At 41.2% G+C, this 20,547-nt stretch overlaps 1 protein-coding gene across 1 annotated transcript in view; it reads left to right on the forward strand.

The window, feature by feature from the left end:
• adamts17 (ADAM metallopeptidase with thrombospondin type 1 motif, 17) overlaps positions 1-20,547 on the forward strand; it is a 401,456-nt gene that overhangs the window by 27,452 nt on the left and 353,457 nt on the right. Inside the window, exons 3-4 of the mRNA XM_048615713.1 lie at positions 7,055-7,138; positions 7,619-7,773. Coding sequence (XP_048471670.1) covers positions 7,055-7,138; positions 7,619-7,773 — 239 coding nt within the window. The remainder of the gene's footprint in view (positions 1-7,054; positions 7,139-7,618; positions 7,774-20,547) is intronic.

The following is a 20,547-nucleotide window of genomic DNA, read 5'->3' on the forward strand; positions in this document are numbered from 1 at the left end:
AATTTTTATAAGAAAATAAACCTGGATAGTGGAATTTGATCTTCAAACATGAAATAAGATCTGAAAACCAATGTAAAGATAGAATTTAAATTATTCAGTCACTTTGAAGACTTGCCCTTGGTCATGTTTTGCAGTTCAGAGCATTGATATTTCATGGTACATGGTATCGGGTTTTTCTCGCACTATTTATCAACCTTTCGAAGTTTTGATTTTTCACATCTATCTATATTGAAAGCTAGATGAGATGCTACTGGTCATTCCATGGCATTGTCCAATTGCCACCGTACATTTTATACATTTGAAAACCAGATTTTAATGAATCAAAGAAAGTGCTGTTCTTAAGGGATAGTAGGAACTGCAGATGCTGGAGAATCTGAGATAACAAGGTGTAGAGCTGGATGAACACAGCAGGCCAAGCAGCATCAGAGGAGCAGGAAGGCTGATGTTTCGGGCCTAGATCCTTCAGAAGGGTTTATTTTCTGAAGAAGGGTCTAGGCCCAAAACGTCAGCCTTCCTGCTCCTCTGATGCTGCTTGGCCTGCTGTGTTCATCCAACTCTACACCTTGTATATCTCAGATTCTCCAGCATCTGCAGTTCCTACAATCTCTGGCTGTGAATGCTGTTGATTTGCTGTGAATTGTTGAATTAGGATGCATTGTTCTACTGAAATTAACAGCACGGATTAGCTTCTGCACAAAATTCACTTCTGCACTGACGGGAAAGATTTAAGTGAAAAATGAGCATGTCTTGAGTGGAAACTCCCCTTGCCTGAGGCAATTGAAGATATATTTAATTGACAACAACTTTCAGAGCCAAAATATATGGGGTAGATACTGCCTTTTTGTTTGGCAGTAGATGAGTGATACAACTAAAAACTACATAAGCATTCTTAAAACAAGTGTTGATTTCTGGCTAGTGCAGGACGCAGAAAGCAATACAGTGAAATAGAGGGAGATGCCACAGGCATTTCAGCAGTAATGTATCCTTAGTAAAGTACTATATATTCTGTGTGAGGATCATTTGCATTGTTCTTTAGGTCACATTTTTGATATGTTTTAACTGAATTGTTAGTTTATTTTAAAACTATTTCATGTGATTGACATCAGATAATTGAGAAACTTTTCCCAGAAGCGTGGGTTGGATTTTATGGAAATATGTGCAGTAACAGCTGGTAATGCTTTCTGCTCAGCAAGTTCTGAAGGGCTACTCACTGGTATTTAGGATGTTAACAGGATGCTACGATTCTTTGATGTTTTTATTGATTCTTTTTTGTTTGCATCTAGGAACATAGTGCCAGGAGTAGGCTATTTAGATCCTTGATCCTGTCCCACCTATCTACATGATACATCTCAATATCATATTGTCACATTATCCCCATATTGCTTGATGCCATTTTTCTGTTTCTGTCCTGTCGGTCTCCTTTACTTGACACTGAGTCTACAACCTCAAAGTTTTCAACCAGTGAAGAATTTTTGATTTGTAGTTACTGTTGTAATGTAGGAACATTGTAGGATCCCACAATATGATATAGATCAAATAATTTATTTTTGTGATGTTTGATGAATATTGGCTAGGACACCAGGCAGAACTACTTTGCTGCTCCTTGCTGTAGTACTATAGGGCATTTTACGTCAACCTGAGAGAACAGGTGAAACCTCAGTTTAATGTTTCATCTGAAAGATGCCATCTCCAACTGTGCAGCACTCCCTTGGTTGCTGAGATTGTCAGTATTGATGGAGTTCCAGTTTCTGGAGTGAGACTTGAATTCACATTCTTTTGACTCCAAGCTCTATTGAAGCTCTGAAGAAGGGTCACCGGACCCGAAACGTTAACTCTGTTTTCTCCCTCACAGATGCTGCCAGACCTGCTGACCTTTCCAGCAACTTTGGTTTTGTGTCTATTAAATATGGATTGAGTGTGAGCATAAAAACTTGAAAACAATGGTACTTATAAGGAATACATTAGAAGAAGTTAGAGTGATGTTTGAAGCAGATAGTGTCACATTCAAACAAGTAGATACATTTGTTATTTAGGACAAATGATAACACAACTGACAAATGTGGTGTAGAAGTAACAAGAAGGATAGAGACAGCCAGAAGTAATTTTATGATGGTGAAGGATGTGGTACTAGTAGAAAATGCAAACTTGTATTAAGGAAAAGCCTCATATGCTAATACATTTTACTCACTTTCTCGTCTGGCTCAGAAACTTGGATAATACAAGATCTGTGGAACACGGTAGAGGCCTTTGAAATATGGAAGTTAAGATATTTGCTAATAATTCAATTTGGTTTGATTTATTGTTGTCACACGTACCTCAGTACGTGAAAAGTTTTGTGTGCAAGGATTAGACTGAGTGAGGCATACAAGGTTATGGCTGGACAGGAGGTGCACAAAAGCAAGATCAACATTAGATTTGAAATTAGAGAGGTCCATTCAGCAGTCTAATAACAGCGAGGAAGAAGCTGTTCATGAACCTGTTGGTATGTGTGTATCTTCCACCTGATGGAAGAGGTTGAAAGAGAGTATAACCGGGTTGGGAGGGGTCTCAGATGTTGGCCGCCTTTCCACGGCAACGTAAAGTGTAGATGGAGTCCATGGTTGGGAGCTTGGCTTGCGTGATGGTCAGGGCTGTGTTCACAACTTTTTGCAGTTTCTTATGGTCTTGAACAGAGCAGTTGCTGTACCAAGCCATGATGCACCCAGATTGAATGCTTTCTATGGTGCACCTGTAAAAGTTGATGAGGGTCCTTCTACAGGCCGTAAGACAAATGATGAGGTACTTGAAATGACATGAACAAAAAGATCTCTGAGAAAAAATGGACATCTAGGATCTGATCTGTATTGGGAAGAAACTATACAGATAATATTTTAATAAGGCTTGGCGAATGTCACTACTGCCCTACAGCATGTGGACTACAGCGGTTGAAGAAGGCAGCTCACCACCACCTTCTCAAGGGCGACTAGGAATGAGTGTCCCCCACGAGTGAATAAAAAAATGTTGAGGGATTGAAGAAACTGAGGCTTCTTCAGAACAGAGAAAAACAGTGGTGTTTGAAATAATTAAAGGTTTTGACAGAGCAAATGAGGAGAAACTATTTCCAGTGATAAAAGAGTCAGCAACTGGAGGACACAGTTTTAAAGTAATTGTCAACACACCAGAGATGAAATGGAGATTCATTTTTCTTTTTTTCACACAGAGGGTTGTGATCTAGTATACACTGACAAAGGTGGTGGAAATAGATTCAATAATATGTTTCAAAACGCTTCAGGGGAGAAGTTACAGGGCCTGATATTTATCAGGTCGAATACCCTGTTGTGTTTGGAACATGCTGACACAGCTAGTGTTAAGGGGTTTCTGTGTTGAGGTTAATTAGGTGCTGTAGCCAATACTTGAAAATTTAAAAAAAAAACATATTATGATGTGCTGGAAATAAGCTGCTTGTGCTTGGGGTAGTAACTAATACAAGTTGTCTATTTATGTCCCTGCAAATGTTCTCTTTAATTCCAAAGTGTTTCCATGGCCACCATGCTGCGGAATTTAAATGAGGTGAAACCTTTCCCTTATGTTTATGTTGCTGGGATAGTAACAACTAAACTGTGTTCATTTCTGTTGTGTAAATGATGTGCTTTAGCTTGATTTGTGTGGTTTTAGTAAATTATGGTATTCTAGACACTACTTAGTAAGTATGGAGGCATACTTTGGTATTACTGTAAGGAATACAGAATCTGGAATGCACCTGCGTTCAACACATGTAATAATAAGTTATAGGATCTGCAAAGAAGGTACTGTTTAAACCCAATTCCTTCAATGGAGAATTTCTGAAACAGAAGAAAGGAAATTAGTAGATTTCCTGGTGCAAGATCTCTGACTATTGTTGTGATTTTCATGCACGTTGACCGTGTTAGAATTATCAGATGTCCTGTTGACCTGTACAAGCTTTAGCTGTAGGAGGAAGAATGTGGAGACCTCTAGCGGCCATCCTTGCTACTGCAGTGGCTGGGAACAGTCAAGTCCTGCTCCCCTTTCATAGAATCATAGAATCCCTACAGTATGGAAACAGGCCCTTCGGCCCAACAAGTCCACACCGATCCACAGAACATCCCACCCAGGCCCATTCCCCTATAAACCCACCTAATCTACACATCCCTGAATACTATGGGCAATTTAGCATGGTCAGTTCACCTAATCTGCACATCTTTGGACTGTGGGAGGAACCCGGAGGAAACCCATGCAGACATGGGGAGAATGTGCAAACTCCACACAGACAGTCACCCAAGGCTGGAATCGAACTCGGGTCCCTTGTGCTGTGAGGCAGCAGTGCTAACCATTGAGCCCGAGGAACTGTCTTTAATGAGCCTGGATTTCCAGTGGCTTGTTAGGCCATTTTGGAGGACACCAAGAATTAGCCACTGTTACATGTACACCAAAAATTAGTAGACGTGTCAGGCTACATTTGGCAGGATATTGGGGGACCAGTTATAAAACATCAATCTGACCATGCATAGCTGTAAATTACGAGGCTACAAATGAGCAAGTATATTGAATTCAAGATTGCAACTTATCATTGTAAAAGTTCTCCTTCTGGATTCTGGGATTAAATGCAAAACCGTCACCACTTGCTGCTGCACTATTCATGCAAATGCCTTTTACCGCCAGGTTCTGCTTAAATATACCGTGTGCTTTTGGAAATACTTGGAATTAAGACAAGATAGGAAAAGATAAGCAGACTCTATTTTTGCAGGGTTATTTCTAAGATTTCATCCCTGACCTATCTTTTGTTAGAGTGTAGATATTTTCCTCATCAACCTGTATAGAGATGATATTCCACACCTCTGAAGCAGGTGGGACTTGAACCCAGGTCTCCAAGCTCAAGAGGTAGGGATATTACCCATACATCCTAAAAGACCCTTTGGAGTGTGTATTTCTGGCTGGGAACAGATTACAGATTGATCTCAGCTGTCTTGGCCTTCGCAACAATAAGCCATACCCTAGACAGAGGAAGAGTGAAGATTTTTTTCTCCCATTGCAACAAGGAACTGATTTGAGTAACTCATATTAAGCCACTCATTTGTTTTAAAAGAAGAAGGAAATTTTAATTTCCAGTGGAAATATTAACTAACCCACCACCTGGAATCAGCAGGCGTAAATCGACATTCTGCCCAATTCTTGCTGATTGGCAAAGATGACTCTGGGTAATGTAACTTGCAGAAACTGGAAACTGCAGACAACACTGAAAAAGAGTTGTGTTGGCCTCAAAATGTTAACTCTGTTTCTATCTGTACAGATACTGCTGATCCAGCTATGTGTTTCTTGTTCCTTAATGTTTATAATATATCGTCTTTCTATTTGTCCTTCCAAAGTGAATCACTTCACACTTTCCAACCTTCAATACAGTCTTCCGTGCTAAGTCCATTTAACCTTCCTGCCATTCTAAAGTCTCTAATTATCGTCCTCACTGCTACACATTGAATGGAAATCTGTTCCTGTGAAAATCAGTTCTTGATGAAGGGCGGTTTTAGGAGACAACCTTCAGCAGTTTCTCCTGATCTTACCAGAGTCCTGTGACAATGATGGGATCGCTTCATTCATAGACTAAATGCAGAGACAGAAGTAGAAATGTTTCTGGTTTCAAAAATAAAGAATTTTGATTGATAAGATAATGTAGACTCGATAATGGGCTCGCAAACTGCGAAAGTATAAGGCGTGTCCAAATGGCTGTGCGTCACACTATCCAGCTGCTGCTCTGACTGGGTAGTGCTGTGGTACCAAGATTAGACCAAAATGAATGACAGTTTTTACAGTTCTGATTGCTGTGGTTGCATGACACCATAGTCTTACCAGATAATAGGGCTGTTCCCGCATTAGAAAGAGATGACTGGTGGTGCTTAAGGCATCCTGAGGGCCACCACACTTCAGGCAAGGGAAGGGGTCGGGAAGCAGAATCCTCCATGGGAACCTCAGCCAGTGCGGGAATTGAATCCACACTTGTTGGTATTACTCTGCATTGCAAACCAGGCATCCAGCCAACTGAGCTAACAAACACCTATGTATCAAATATATTTCTATTAATCATCACTAATCAAACAAGCTCAGTGTTTTTGTCAGCATGCCTCTGAAGGAAGATAAATGAATGGAAATGGCCATAGACAGAAAACATTAGATGAAGAAGATTAGTACCACTTAAATCAAAAAACGAAAAAAGCTAATCAGGATAGATTTGTAGAGTGTGAAGCCCCTCATTGTAAAACAAAAATTGATAATTAAAGTTGGAAAGAAGCAGTTGTTATAAATAGGCATAATTTTATTCCTGTTATATTGCCAATAACTAGTTACTGGAACTGGATGCTTCTGCCGGTGACTCAGTGGCTTGTTGCTTTACTCTGCGTTTGGAGTTTTCACATTAAACAGATGCATGTGGAGACACACAGATCCTGCTGCCTTTTGGGGACTGAATTGCTGCCTTTTGGGGACTCTTCCTGTAGGTGTTTTTCTTGTGTTCATTCAGTCAGCTGTTCTTGTGAGCTCTCACTCCCAAGTGTGCCTTTACTTGTCCAATACCAAGCATGTGCTGAGATCAAATGGAAGTCCTTCACTTTCATTTCATTAATTAGCTTTATTACATTCTCTAATAAAAACCAAAAGAACTGTGGATGCTGTAAATCAGGAACAAAAACAAAGTTGCTGGAAAAGCTCAGCAGGTCTGGCAGCATCTGTGAATGAAAAAACAGAGTTAACATTTCTGAGTTAACGAATTGAGGAAGGGTCACCAGACCCAAAATGTTAACTCTGTTTTTTCCCTTCACAGATGCTGCCAGACCTGCTGAACTTTTCCAGCAACTTTGTTTTTGTTCCTTATAACATTGTCTGCTGTGGGATAGGCTATATGCCACCAAAAACAATTATAAATCCATAAATAGAGAAGTCAACAGCAGCTTAGGTTTTATTTATCCTTTTTCAATGTGTTTCAGATTGAATGCATTGTGCTGTTCTTTATGCAGTATGCCTTCTTCCACAGTTATCATGACACCTGAAAACTTCATTTCTCTGGCAGGTATATAACATGTTTCAGCATCATACCCTGGGAATCAAGATCAATATTCGAGTGACCAAACTAATCTTGCTTCGTAATCGTCCAGTAAGTATGACAGGAACAGGAGGTCTTTGGATCCCTTGATTATATTACATGTTTAATTGGAGTATGGCTGATCAATATGTTGTTAACTATTGGCTTGCCTCAATTCCCTAACCTCGCTCAACCAAAATTTCGTTTGGATTTCATCCATCACAACAGACCAGGGCACCTGACTTGTCAGTATTCAGAATGCTGAGAGATCAGTTTGAGTTATTTTGTACACTAATTTAATTAGAAAATCTCAGTCTTCTAATCAACAAACATGTTTTTAATTCTTCTTGAATGACCAAACAATTTCACACAGCATGAGTCCAAATTTTTAATGTACACACATCAAACTACAGTGACAGCAAGCAACCAATTCATGAGGTGTAGAGATTTATAGCAAATTTATTTGTAAAAGCCTAAGATCACTTTCTATTTTACAGTCATTACTTTTGGATTTTCTGCTTTTGCATAATATATTTTGGAAATTTTTTTTAGGAGGAGCTATTGATTGGCCATCATGGAGAACGGTCACTGGAAAGTTTCTGTCGTTGGCAGCACAAGGAATTTGGAGCAAAATATCTGGGGAATAACCATGTTCCTGGTGGGAAAGATGACTTTCCAGCTGTGGATGCTGCTGTGTTTGTCACAAGGTACTTCTGTAGTTTCTTTCTCACATATAACTGTTCTGTGTTCTTTTGGTTGTCAAATCCAGTGCTTTGGGATTGAATAACAACGTTATTATCACCGTCAGGTTGTAAGTCATTGTGCAAAACTTGTGGATGTCTAAACTGTTTAAACATTGCATATATTAACATTAAACTCCACACAGATTCTTGCATTCTGACTAGAACCGTGCCCATTATCACATTTGTGAGAAACTGAGCAGGAAGCTAATATGCTGAAAGAGAACTGAATGCATCGTATTAATAATGAACATTTATACGCAGTCTTTAAGGCACTGACAAAGGCCATTCAGCTCAGTGAGTCAGTGTTGGCTGTCTGTAGAGTAACACCCTTCTGTATACTCATAGCCATTTCCCTGCAATGTCCATGCAATTTCCTTTTGAAATCAAGCTTCATCTCCACTTCCTCCATCCAGTGGGCAGTGCATTCTAGGTTTGGAACCACTCAGTGTTTTAAAAAAATGTTCTTCCTGACAATCTTCCAGTGGCTTTTACCCAAAACTATGTAAGTATGCTTCTGATACTTATACTATCAGATAATTGAAGCAGATTTCTTTGTCTCTATTGCCTCCAACATAGTAAAAATTTCCTAGGGTACATCCCATGACTTTTCAGATCAAATTTAATACTGAATCAAATAAGACATCGAGACAGGGAACCAATAGCTCGTCAAAGTACAGGTCCCAAGTAGCATCTTAAAGGAGGCATGAGAGATGGAGGAAAGGAATTCCAGAACATAGAATAATTTAAAATAGCTTTTGTTACACATGGAATATGCTCCAAGTATCCCAGTCATTCCATTGGACAATGCAATGCTTCATCGACTCAGGAAAGGATAAAATCAGTGGGATGCTTTTGGGAAATTACCTCAAATTATCAATTTCCTATCAAATCATGGTATAAATTCTGGGAAGAAGAAGACAATCATTTATAAATATAAGTCTTTCTGACTAGTTTTTTAAAATTTATTCTTGTGATATAGACAACCTGAACATCCCCAGTTGCTCAGAGACATATAGGGTCAACGTGAAAGTAGAAGTGGAAACATGTATAAGCCAAAGATGGCTGGTTTATTTCCCTGAAGGGTACTAGGAGAAAGCGGATTGTCAAACTCGCTTGGGAAAGGTTTTTTTTATGTTTAGTTCCAGATAATAAATGACCAGATTATTTTGGATTTAATTTTCTGTGCTCTGATTAAGATCTTTCTAATCATTTCCTATAAAACTAATTACAAAGAAGAAAAATCACTTGTGTACTTGCTTATATTTGTTTATATTCATGTTCTATGCTTATTTAAATTTATACTACTTTTTGTGCATTATAAAATCAGCCAGTCATTAAGATATTTTTGCGGTACATCTTATACTGTCAGAGGTGGGGGTAATGGAGAATTTAACCCCAAGTTAGAAGTGCAAAAGTGGAAAATAACTGTCTGATGCTGTAATATTAGGACCATCATTTGGGTTTGGCAATGTGGTGGTGGTTGGGTGTGTTAGTATCTGGTGCCAGTCTGAAGACAAGCTGGTTGCAGCATAAAAGGAGCTAAGCATGAAAATGAGTGAGTTTGGCAGCAAGTCAAGTGACCTGTTGTACCACCCAGATCTTCAACTGTCTCTGGAGCTGTTGATCTCCAGGAAGTTGCAAGTGGTATTTTGTTGATGTCATTGTACCAGAGTGGAGAGGGGAGAAAGGTTATTAGTCCGAGTTCACAATACTGATCACTGAACACGACTGAACATATATGCCTCCTCCTGCTGAGATAACTGCTGACAGTTACTCAAAGGCTTGTCCAGATGAAAGAGTATATGAGTGGGCTAACTAGCAGGGGGAGAATTGCCATTATGACCAGAATGCAAACTATGATTTGAGATTCCACTTGTGGGGTGGAGATTTGCAGATGCCGCTTCAGCCTGGATAGTGTATAGAAATTCAACTTGTGATAATGAGTTAGGATGGTAGTGGTTTAATACTGAGCTTTCATCTGTGTCTTTTATTGGATTCCAGCTCAAATTAATGGATTGAATGTCTGCAGATATCAAGGATTTTCTGTGGAGTTTTTTTTCGTTCATTTGTGGGATGTGGGCGTCACTGGCTGGTAAGCATTTATTGCCTGTGCCTAGCTACCCCTTCTTGAAACACTGCAGTGCATCTGCTGTGGGTTGACCCACAGTGCGATTATGGAGGGAATTCCAGGATGTTGAATCAATGACAGTGAAGGAATAATGATCTACTTCCAAGTCAGGATAGTGAGTGGCTTGGAGGAGAACTTGAAGATGGTGGTGTTCCCATGTATCTCCTGCCCTTGTCCTTCTAGATGAAAATGGTTGTGGTTTGGAGAATTTCTGCAGTGCATTTTATAGATAGTATACACTACTGACAAAGTGGGCTGCTTTGTCCTGGTTGATGTCAAGATTCTAGAGTGTTGTTGGAGCTACACTCATTCAGGCAAGTGGGGAGTATTCCATCAGATCCTGATCTGTGCCTTGTAGATGATGGACAGGCTTTTGGGAGTCAGGAGGCAAGTTACTCTCTGTAGTATTCCTAACCTCTGACCTGCTCTTGTAGCCACTGTGAACAAACAAAAGAACAAAGCAGCACAGGAACAGGCCCTCTGGCCCTCCAAGCTTGTGCCGATCAGTATACTCTGACTAAACTAAAAAACAAACCTTCTGCCCTCATTTGGTCCATATCCCTCTATTCTCTCCCTATTCATGTAACCACCCAGATACCTCTTAAATGTCGCCAACGTGCCTGCTACCACCACCTCCTCTGGCAGTGTATTCCAGGCTCCCACTGCTGTCTGCGTGAAAAACGTTCCTTGCACATCTCCCTTAAACTTTTGCCCTCTCATCTTGAACCTGTGCCCCCTTGTAATTGAAACTTCAACTCTGGGGAAAAAGCCTCTGACGATCCACCCTATCTATGCCTCTCATAAGTTTGTAGACCTCTATCAGGTCTCCTCTCAGCCACCATCTTTCCAGTGAAAACAATCCTAGTCTTTTTAACCTTTCCTCATAGCCACTGGCCTCGAGACCGGGCAACATCCTGGTGAACCTTCTCTGCACTTTCTCCAAAACTTCCATGTCCTTCTGGTAATGTGGCGACCAAAACTGCACACAATACTCCAAATGTGGCCTAACAAGAGTTTTATACAGCTGCAACATGTTTTGCCAACTTTTGTACTCCATGCGCCGGCGGATGAAGGCAAGCATACCATATGCCTTCTTAATCACCTTGGCCACCTGTGTTGCCACTTTTAACGAACTGTGGACCTGCATGCCCAGATCTATCTGTATATTAGTGTTCTCAAGAGTTCTGCCATTTACAGTATAATTCGCACCTAAATTTGATCATCCAAAATGCATCACCTCACATTTGTCTGGTCTGAACTCCATCTGCCATTTATGTGCCCAAGTCACCAATCTGTCTATATCCTGTTGTATCCTTTCACAGTTGTTGGCACAATCAGCAACTCCACCAATCTTCATGTCATCAGCAAACTTATTAATCACTTTCCTCCAGATCATTTACATATAATCCAAACAACAGAGCGCCTAAGACTGATCCCTGTGGAACACCACTAGTTACCGGTCTCCATTCTGAAAAATACCCTTCCGCCTCTACACTGTCTTCTGTGACCAAGCCAGTTTTGTATCTATCAAGCCAGCCCACACTGAATCCCATGTGATTTTAGTTTTTGTACCAAAAGGGACTTTATCAAACGCCTTAGTAAAGTCCATGTAAATTGCTGTCTGTCTAAGCCCCTGTGTTTGGGTAATCCAAGATGGAGAGCAGGAAAAAAATTGTGGCTGTAAGAGCTGCTCATTTTTTTAGGTATTTTCAGTGTTGGAGCTGATTTCCTCGAATTTTAGGAGCAGTAATTACTGTTTTATAAGCCGCTGCATTGTTTTGGAACTTTGAGAAAAAAAGATCAAAACAACGACACTTTAAAAGGGAGGAAGAGAAACAAAGGTAGGGACCCTCATGGGAAGTGATTCAAATGGAGAAAGGAACCTACACTGCTGTAAGACCTAGTAGTGATCTGCATAGCTGCTGCCTCTGCTGTTTGATTTCAAGTATCTCTGGAAATTTGAGTTCATCTGAGAAAAATTAACAAACAGTGAAGTTCACAGCTGACCTTGGAGAAACCTGCATGGGAGAGCTCATAACAGGGGAACAGCTAAGTGGATAGTTTTTACATGTAACCTTACTGTTTTAGTTTTGTAAATCTACAATAGCGAGTAGAGTGGATTCTTTTTTAATTATATGTTTTATTGAGATCTGTCTTTTGATTAAATTTTAAAAATATAATAAATAAGTACCAAGTAGCCTGGAGCATTGTTTTTTTAGAGCAGTAAGTCTGTACTATTTGCTGGGTTTGTAGATTATTAAGGTGCAAAGGTGGCCTTTAGTAGAGTGGTGTGCTCTTCCTGTTGGATGTGGGAGATTAGGGAGAATTTCAAGTTACCGATGATCATGTCTGCAGGAAGTATGTTTGATTGCAAATCCTATTGGCTCACTTGGATTGGTTTGAGCGGCAGTTAGACGCAATGAGGAATTTAAAGAAGTTAGAGGGTGTGATGAATGGCAGATGTAGAAAGGGAGAAAAACTGTAGATACAGTCAGGTAGATAGGTTACCTCCAGGAAAGTTAGGAGAGGGAAGTAGGTTGTGTGGGATATCCTGTGGCTATCCCCATCTCAAACAAATGTGCTGTTTTGGAAAATGTAGACAATGTTGGAATCTCAGGGGAATGTAGTACTGGCAGCCAGGTTCTGGTACCGACACTGGCTCAAATGTAACGAGGGGTAGGGTAGTGGAATGGGTGGTGGGGGGTGGGGCGTGTGTTGGTGGGTTGGTGGGTTGGTGGGTTAGTTGGTTGGGGATACCCAGGGAGACTGTGAGGAAAGAGATCAGTCTGTGACTGGTACAGTTGGGAAAAAGAGCAAGTCAAATAGTCAGCGCAGACAGGAACAAATGAGGTAGGGTTGATAAATTAAACTTCATTTATTTCAATGCAAGAGGCCTAACAGGTAAGGCAAATGAACTCAGGGCATGTTTGGGAAGATGAGACTGGGATATCATAGCAATTACACAGATGTGGCTCAGGGTGAACAGGACTAGCAGCTTAATGTTCCAGGGTATGAATGCTATAGGATGGATATAATGGGGGGGCAAGAGAGGAGGAGAAGCGGTATTTTTGATTACGGATAACATTACGGTTGTATTTAAGAAGGATATTCCTGGAAATATGTACAGGGAAATTATTTAGATGGAACTAAGAAATAAGAACGGGATGATCACTTTATTGGGATTGTACTATAGACCCCCCCTCAATAGTCAGCAGGAAATTGAGAAACAATTTTGTAAGGAGATCTCAGTTATCTGCGAGAATAGTAGGGTGGTTATGGTAGGGGATTTTAACTTTCCAAACATAGATTGGGACTGTCATAGTGTTAAGGGCTTGGATGGAGAGGAATTTTCTGATTCAGTATGTGGAATTTTCTGATTCGGTATGTGGACCTACAAGAGAAGGCGCAAAACTTGACCTATTGTTGAGAAATAAGGCAGGGCAGGTGACTGAGGTGTCAGTAGGGGAGCACTTTTGGATCAGTGATCATAATTCGATTAGTTTTAAAATAGTGATGGGAAAGGATAGACCAGATCTAAAAGTAAACTTCTAAATTGGAGGAAGGCCAATTTTGACGGTATTAGGCTAGAACTTTCAAAAGTTGATTGGGGTCGGATGTTTGCAGGTAAAAGGACGACTGGAAAATGGGAAGCTTTCAAAACTGAGATAACGAGGCTCCAGAGACAGTATGTTCCTGTTAGGGCAAGGCTGGTAGGTGTAGGAAATGCTGGATGACTAGAGAAATTAAGGTTTTGGTCAAGAATTAGGGGGAAGCATATGTCAGGTATAGACAGCAGAGATCGAGTGAATCCTTAGACTATAAAGGCAGTAGGAGCATACGGAAGAGGGAAATCAGGAGGGCACAAAGGGGACATGAGATAGCTTTGGCACGTAGGGTGAAGGAGAGTCCAAAGGGATTTTTTACATACATTAAGGGCAAAAGAGTAACTAGGGAGAGAATAGGGCTCCGTAAAGATCAGCAAGGCCGTCTATGTGTGAATCACAGGAGATGGAGGAGATACTAAACGAGTATTTTGCATCAGTGTTTACTGTGGAGAAGGATATGGAAGATGTAGAAAGTGGGGAAATAAATAGCAACATGTTGAAAAATGTCCATATTACAGAGAAGGAGGTGCTGGACATCTTAAAATGCATAAAGGTGGATAAACCCCCGGGACCTGATCAAGTGTACCCTAGAACTTTGTAGGAAGCTAGGGAAGAGATTACTGGACCCCTTGCTGAGATATTTATTTCATCGATAGCCACAGGTGAGGTGCCAGAAGACTGGAGGTTGGCTAACATGGTGCCACTATTGAAGAAAGATGGTAAGGAAAAACCAGGGAACTATAGATTGGTGAGCCTGACATTGGTGGTGGGCAAGTTGTTTGGAGGGACAGGATTTATATGTATTTGGAAAGGCAAGGACTGTTTAGGGATAGTCAACATAGTTTTGTGCATGGGAAATCATCTCTCACTAACTTGATTGAGTTTTTTGAAGAAGTAACGAAGAAGATTGATGAGGGCTGATTGGTGGACGTGATCTATATGTTCTTCAGTAAGGCGTTCAACAAGGTTTCTCATGGTAGACTGGTTAGCAAGGTTAGATTACATGGAATACAGGGAGAATTAGCCATTTGGATACAGAACTGGCTCAAAGGTAGAAAATAGAGGTTAGGCTGGGGCTATTTTCCCTGGAGCGTTGGAGGTTGAGGGGTGACCTTATAGAGGTTTATAAAATCATGAGAGGCATGGATAGGCTAAATAGACAAGGTATTTTCCCTGGGGGTGGGGGAGTCCAAATCTAGAGGGCATAGGTTTAAGGTGAGAGGGGAAGATTTAAAAGGGATCTAAGAGGCAACTTATTCTCACAGAGGGTGGTGCGTGTATGGAATGAGCTGCCAAAGGAAGTGGTGAAGACTGGTACAATTACAACAGTTAAAGGGCATCTGTATGAGTATATGACTAGGAAAGGTTTAGAGGGATATGGGCCAAATGCTGGCAAATGGAACTCGATTAATTTAGGATATATGGTTGGCATGGACGAGTTGGACCGAAGGGCCTGTTTCCATGCTTTACAACTCTATGACTCTATGTGGCAAGTCTAATTGAGTTTCTGGTTAATGATAACCCCCAGGATGTCGATAGAGGGGGTTTCAGTGGTGATAACATCAATGAATACCGAGGGGCGTTGTTTAGATTGTCTCTTATTGGTGATGGTCATAGCCTGGTATTTGTGTGGCACAAATGTTACTTGCCACTTGTCAGCCCAAGCCTGTATATTGTCCAGATCTCATTGCATTTGAATATAGATTCCTTCAGTATCTGAGGAGTCACGAATGGTGCTGAACATTGAGCAATTATTGGCAAATATCTCCACTTCTGATTTTATGATGGAGGGAAAGTCTTTAATGAAGCAGCTGAAGATGGTTGGGCCTAGACTGGGGAACTCTAGCTAAGATGACTGACCTGCAACAACCAAGACCATCTTCTATGCGCCAGATATGACTGCAATCAGTGGAGTGTTTTCCCCTGATTCCAGTTTTGCGAGGGTTCCTTGATGCCACACTTGGTTGAATGCAGCCTTGATGTCAAGGGCTGTCACTTTCACCTCACCTCTGGAATTCAGTTCAGTTTGCCCACATTTGAGCCAAGGCTGTAATGAAGTCAGGAGCTGGGTGGCCCTAGTGGAACCCAAACTGAGCATCACTGAGCAGGTTATTTCTGAGCAGGTGCTGCTTGTTAGCAGTGTAGATGACACCTTCCATCACTTTACTGATAATTGAAAGTAGACTGACGGAGCGGTAATTGGCCAGGTTGGATTTGTCTGGCTTTTTATGTACAGACATACCTGTGTAATTTTCTGCATTGTCTGGTAGACCAGTGTTGTAACTATACTAGTACATCTTGGCTAGGGGAGTGGCAAGTTCTGGAGTACAGGCTTTCAGTACTATTGCCGGAAAGTTGCCTTTGTAGTATCCACTGTCTCCAACTGTTTCTTGATATCATGTAGAGTGATTTGAATTGGCTGGAGACTGGTATCTATGTTGCTGGAGACCACTGGAGGAGGCTAAGATGGATCATCCACTTGGCTTAGATCTGATCTGTTGGTTGTGGGATCACTTAGCTCTTTCTATCATTTGCTGCTTATGCTGTTTGGCGTGCAAGTAGTCCTGTTTGATAGCGTCACCAGGTTGACGCCACATTTTCAGTTGTGCCTGGTGCTGCTCCTGGCTTGTCCTCCTGCACTCTCCATTGAAACAGGTTTGATCCCCTGGCTTGATGGTAATGGTTGAGTGGGGGATATGCTGAGCCATGAGGTTGTAGTTTATACCGGAGTACAATTCTGCTGCTGTTGAAGGCCCAGATCACCACCTGGATGCCCAGTCTTGAGTTGCTAGATCTATTCAATGTCTGTCCTATTTAGCATGGTGATAGTGCCACACAGCATGATGGAGGTTATTCTCAACGTGAAGGTGGGCTTTGTCTCCACAAGGACTGTACGGTAATCATGGACAGATGCATCTGCAGTCAGCAGATTGGTGAAGATGAGCTAAAGTATGTTTCTCCCTCTTGTTGCTTCACACACCACCTGTCGCAGACCGAGTCTAGCTGCTGTGTCCTTTAGGACCTGACCAATTCGATCAGTGGTACTGCTTCTGAGCCACTCTTGGTGATGGACATTGAAATCCCCCACCCTGAGTACATTTTGTGCCTTTGCCATCCTCAGTAATTCTTCTGAGTTTTGTTCAACATGGAGTCCTGATTCATCAACCGAGGGAGGATGGTACGTAGTAATTAGCAGGAGGTTTCCTTGCCGAAGTTTAACATGAAGCCATGAGACCTCATGAGGCCCAGAGTCAATGTTGAGGACTCCCAGGGCAACTCCCTGTATAGCACTGTGCTGCCACCTCTGCTGGTCTGTCCTGCCGGTGGAACAGAACATGTCCAGGGACGGTGATGGTGGTGTCTAAGACATAGTCATACTCACAGAATCATATCTTAGAGACAATGTCAGGCTGTTGCTTGTCTAGTCTGTGAGACAGCTCTCCCAATTTTGACACTAGTCCCCAGATGTTAGTATGGAGGATTTTGCACGGTAAACAGGGGCTGTGTCTGCTGTTGTCCAGGTCAATGCAAGGTGATCCATCCGGTTTCATGTCTTTGAGGCATTGTAGCGATTGGTAACCATCTCAAAAACACCTGATGCATATTTGACAATGGGTGCTGTGCTCAGACCTTGGCTCTTATCTTGTCACCAAGTAGCTACATGAATAGCCTGCTCTGGGTGCTAGGTTACCAAGTCTGCACTGTCATTTAAGGAAATGCTGTCAAGGATCTATTGGGAGTAGTGAACTAGAATTCACTGTCAAAGTAGAGAGGCTTTGCTAAAACTGTATAAAACACTAGTCAGACCACAACTGGAATGCCGTGAATAGTTTTGAGCCCCTTGACTAAGGAAAAATATGCTAGTGCTGGAGGCAGTCCAGAGAAGGTTCACTAGGCTGATATCAGGTATGGAAGGACAGTCTTATGAGGAAAGGTTGAGTAGGTTGGACCTGTACTTGTTAGAATTTAGAAAAATGAGAGGTAACCTTATTGAAATGTACAAGACAATTAGAGGATTTGACAGGGTAGATGTGAAAAGGTTTTTTTTCTCGCTTGTGAGAGAGTCTAGGACCAGAGAGCGGTATCTCAGAATAAGGGCGCTATATTTAAAACATAGATGAAGAGGAATTCCCTCTCTGAGTGTACAGAATCTGTGAAATTCTTTACTATAGAGGACAATAGAGGCTAGATCATATTATTCAAGGCTGAGATAGGCAGATTTTTAATCAGTAAGAGAATAAAGGATTATGGGAGAAGGCATTGAATGACAGAGCAGACTTGATGGGCTGAATCGTCTATTTCTGGGAAATTTCTTGTATCTTCAGTGTAAACAGATGCATTTAGCATCTTTGCTGTTTTTCTTCTTTGATTCATTCTTGGGTTGTGGGTATCACTAGTTGGGCCAATATTTGTTGTCCATCTCTAGTTGCTATTAGATGCAGCTGAATGACTGCCCTTTGCAAATCAATCGCATGACGTTTAGTGAGAGGCGAGGAAAGGACAGTAATTTCCTTCCCTAAAATACATTGGTAAACCTGATGAGTTTTCACAAGGAGTGGCAGGTGGAGTTTAATTTAGATAAATGTGAGGTGTTGCACGTTGGTACAACAAACCAGGGTAGGACTTGTACAGTTAATGGTGGCCCCTGGGGAGTGTTGCCAAAGAAAGAGACCTTGAGGTTCAGGCACGTAGTTCCTTGAAAATGGAATTACACGTAGACAGGGTGGTGAAGAAGCTGTTTGGCACGCTTGCCTACATTGGTCAGAGCATTGAGTATAGGAGTTAGGATGTCATGTTGTGGCTGTACAGGACATTGGTAAGGCCGTTTTTAGAACACTGCGTACAACTCTGGTAGCCCTTTTATAGGAAGGATGTTGTGAAACTTGAGAGGGCACAGAAAAGATTTACAAGGATGTTGCTGGGACTGAAGTGTTTGAGTTATAGGGAGAGGCTGAATAGGCTGGGGCTTTTTTCCCTGGAGTGGTGGAGGTTGAGGGGTGACCTTATAGAGGTTTATAAAATCATTAGGGCATGGATAGGATGAATAGCCAAGGCCTTTTTCCTAGGGTAGGAGAACCCAAAACTAGAGGGCATAGGCATAAGGTAAGAGGGGAAAGATTTAAAAAGGACCTGAGGCGTAACTTTTTCATGTAGAGGGTGGTGAGTGTATGGAATGTGCTGCCACATGAAGTGGTGGTGGTGGGTACAATTACAACATTTAAAAGGTATCTGGATGGGTAAATGAATAGGAAGGTTTGAAAGAATTATGGGCCAAAAGCTGGCAAATGGGACAAGGTCAGATTAGGATGTCTGGATGGCACAAATGAGTTTGACCGAAGGGTCTGTTTCCGTGCTGTATGATTCTGTGATACAGGATGGATAAATGAGTGAGAAGAACGGTCTCTTCAGGAGCAAAAACAGAAATTGTTGGAAAAGCTCAGCAGGTCTGGCAGCATCTGTGAAGAAAAAATCAGTGTTAACGTTTCGTGTCCAGTGACCCTTCCTCAGAACCCTAACCCGAAACATTAACTCTGATTTTTTCTTCACAAATGCTGCTAGACCTGCTGAGCATTTCCAGCAACTTCTGTTTTTGTTCCTGATTTACAGCATCCACAGTTCTTTTGGTTTTTATTTAGTCTCTTCAGGAGTATTGTGGAAAATATAGGCAAAAAGAGGCACAAAGTCAGTTAATAAAAGCCCAAGTCAATAGGCCTGGATTGAGATGACTTTTGTCACAGTCCTTTTTTGGTTTTTGTCAATGATATCACATGATCAAATGCAACGAACATCACTTTGGTGGCTGGTCAGTTAGACTTGGGTCTTGACTTGAATTAGGAGTGTTCTTTCTTTTTGCAAAGTATTTTGAATGTTGTTTCTATTCCAGTTAGAAAGAGAGTGTGGATTTACTTGTCGCTGGTAATTTTTGCAGATCTGTTCCCAACTGATCTTTCTTCTCAGCCTTAGTAACAAGCTAACACTTACAACCAATGCAAACTCACCACTTATGATTTTTTTTCCGCAAAGATATCAGATGTTGCATGTTCCACAAAGTATCAAAATCTAGCTTCTTGTGAAATTACATGCTCTTGTATAACTATTAAATGACTGCACAGTTTCAACTTTCCTTCAGGTTGTAAAAAAACAGCTAAATGGTTTATTTTCTAAATAAAATGTGCAATCCTGTGACAAAGCTGCTAAACGTATCACAGACCATCCTTCAAACTCCTGCTACTGTGTGGGGGTCGTGCTGCTTTACCAAACTGAGAAAGTCAATTTAGTTAAAGTAGGTGGTGGAGGCTGGTACAATTACGACATTTATGGGTGGATGTATGAAGGGTTTCAAGGGATATGGGTCAAACGCTGGCAAATGGGACCAGATTAATTTAGGATATCTGGTCGGTTTGGATGAGTAGGACCGAAGGGTCTGTTGCCGTGTTATACAAGTCTATGACTCTACAAAATATTATGGATGCTGGAAATCAGAAACAAACATAGAAAATGCGAGAGAAATTCAGCCAGTCTGGCAGCATATATGGGGAAAGAAACATAGTTAACATTTTGAGGCTGAAATGATAGTTTTTCAGTAAATCAACTTCCCTTTCATTGCATGATACTTCTCTGAGTGTTTTAGGGGCACCACATTCTGCAACCATTACATTTCCCTGAAAAACAAGAAACAATGCTTTTTGAAGACTGAAATGACCATCATCCTCAAACATTTATTTGATGAAGGAGTGCATCTGCTGTGGAAAGCAGACACACTCATTGTCCTATCAATACATATATTAGCTGTTAAAAACACTAATTTTTAAAATTTGTTCGTGGGATGTGGGCCAGTATTAATTATCTAAAAATTATCCAGAGGATGGTTAAGTGTTAATCACATTGCTGTAGGTTTGAAGTCTCATGTAGAAGTAATGAGACTTCGATTTAATTTGCTGATGAACTTTAGTGAACGGGATGGGTTTTGTGACAGTTGTAAGTTGTGCATTGAAATCGATGAAT

The sequence above is a fragment of the Rhincodon typus genome, chromosome 33 (genome assembly GCF_021869965.1).
Source record: "Rhincodon typus isolate 14 chromosome 33, sRhiTyp1.1, whole genome shotgun sequence".
Lineage (NCBI taxonomy): Eukaryota > Metazoa > Chordata > Chondrichthyes > Orectolobiformes > Rhincodontidae > Rhincodon > Rhincodon typus.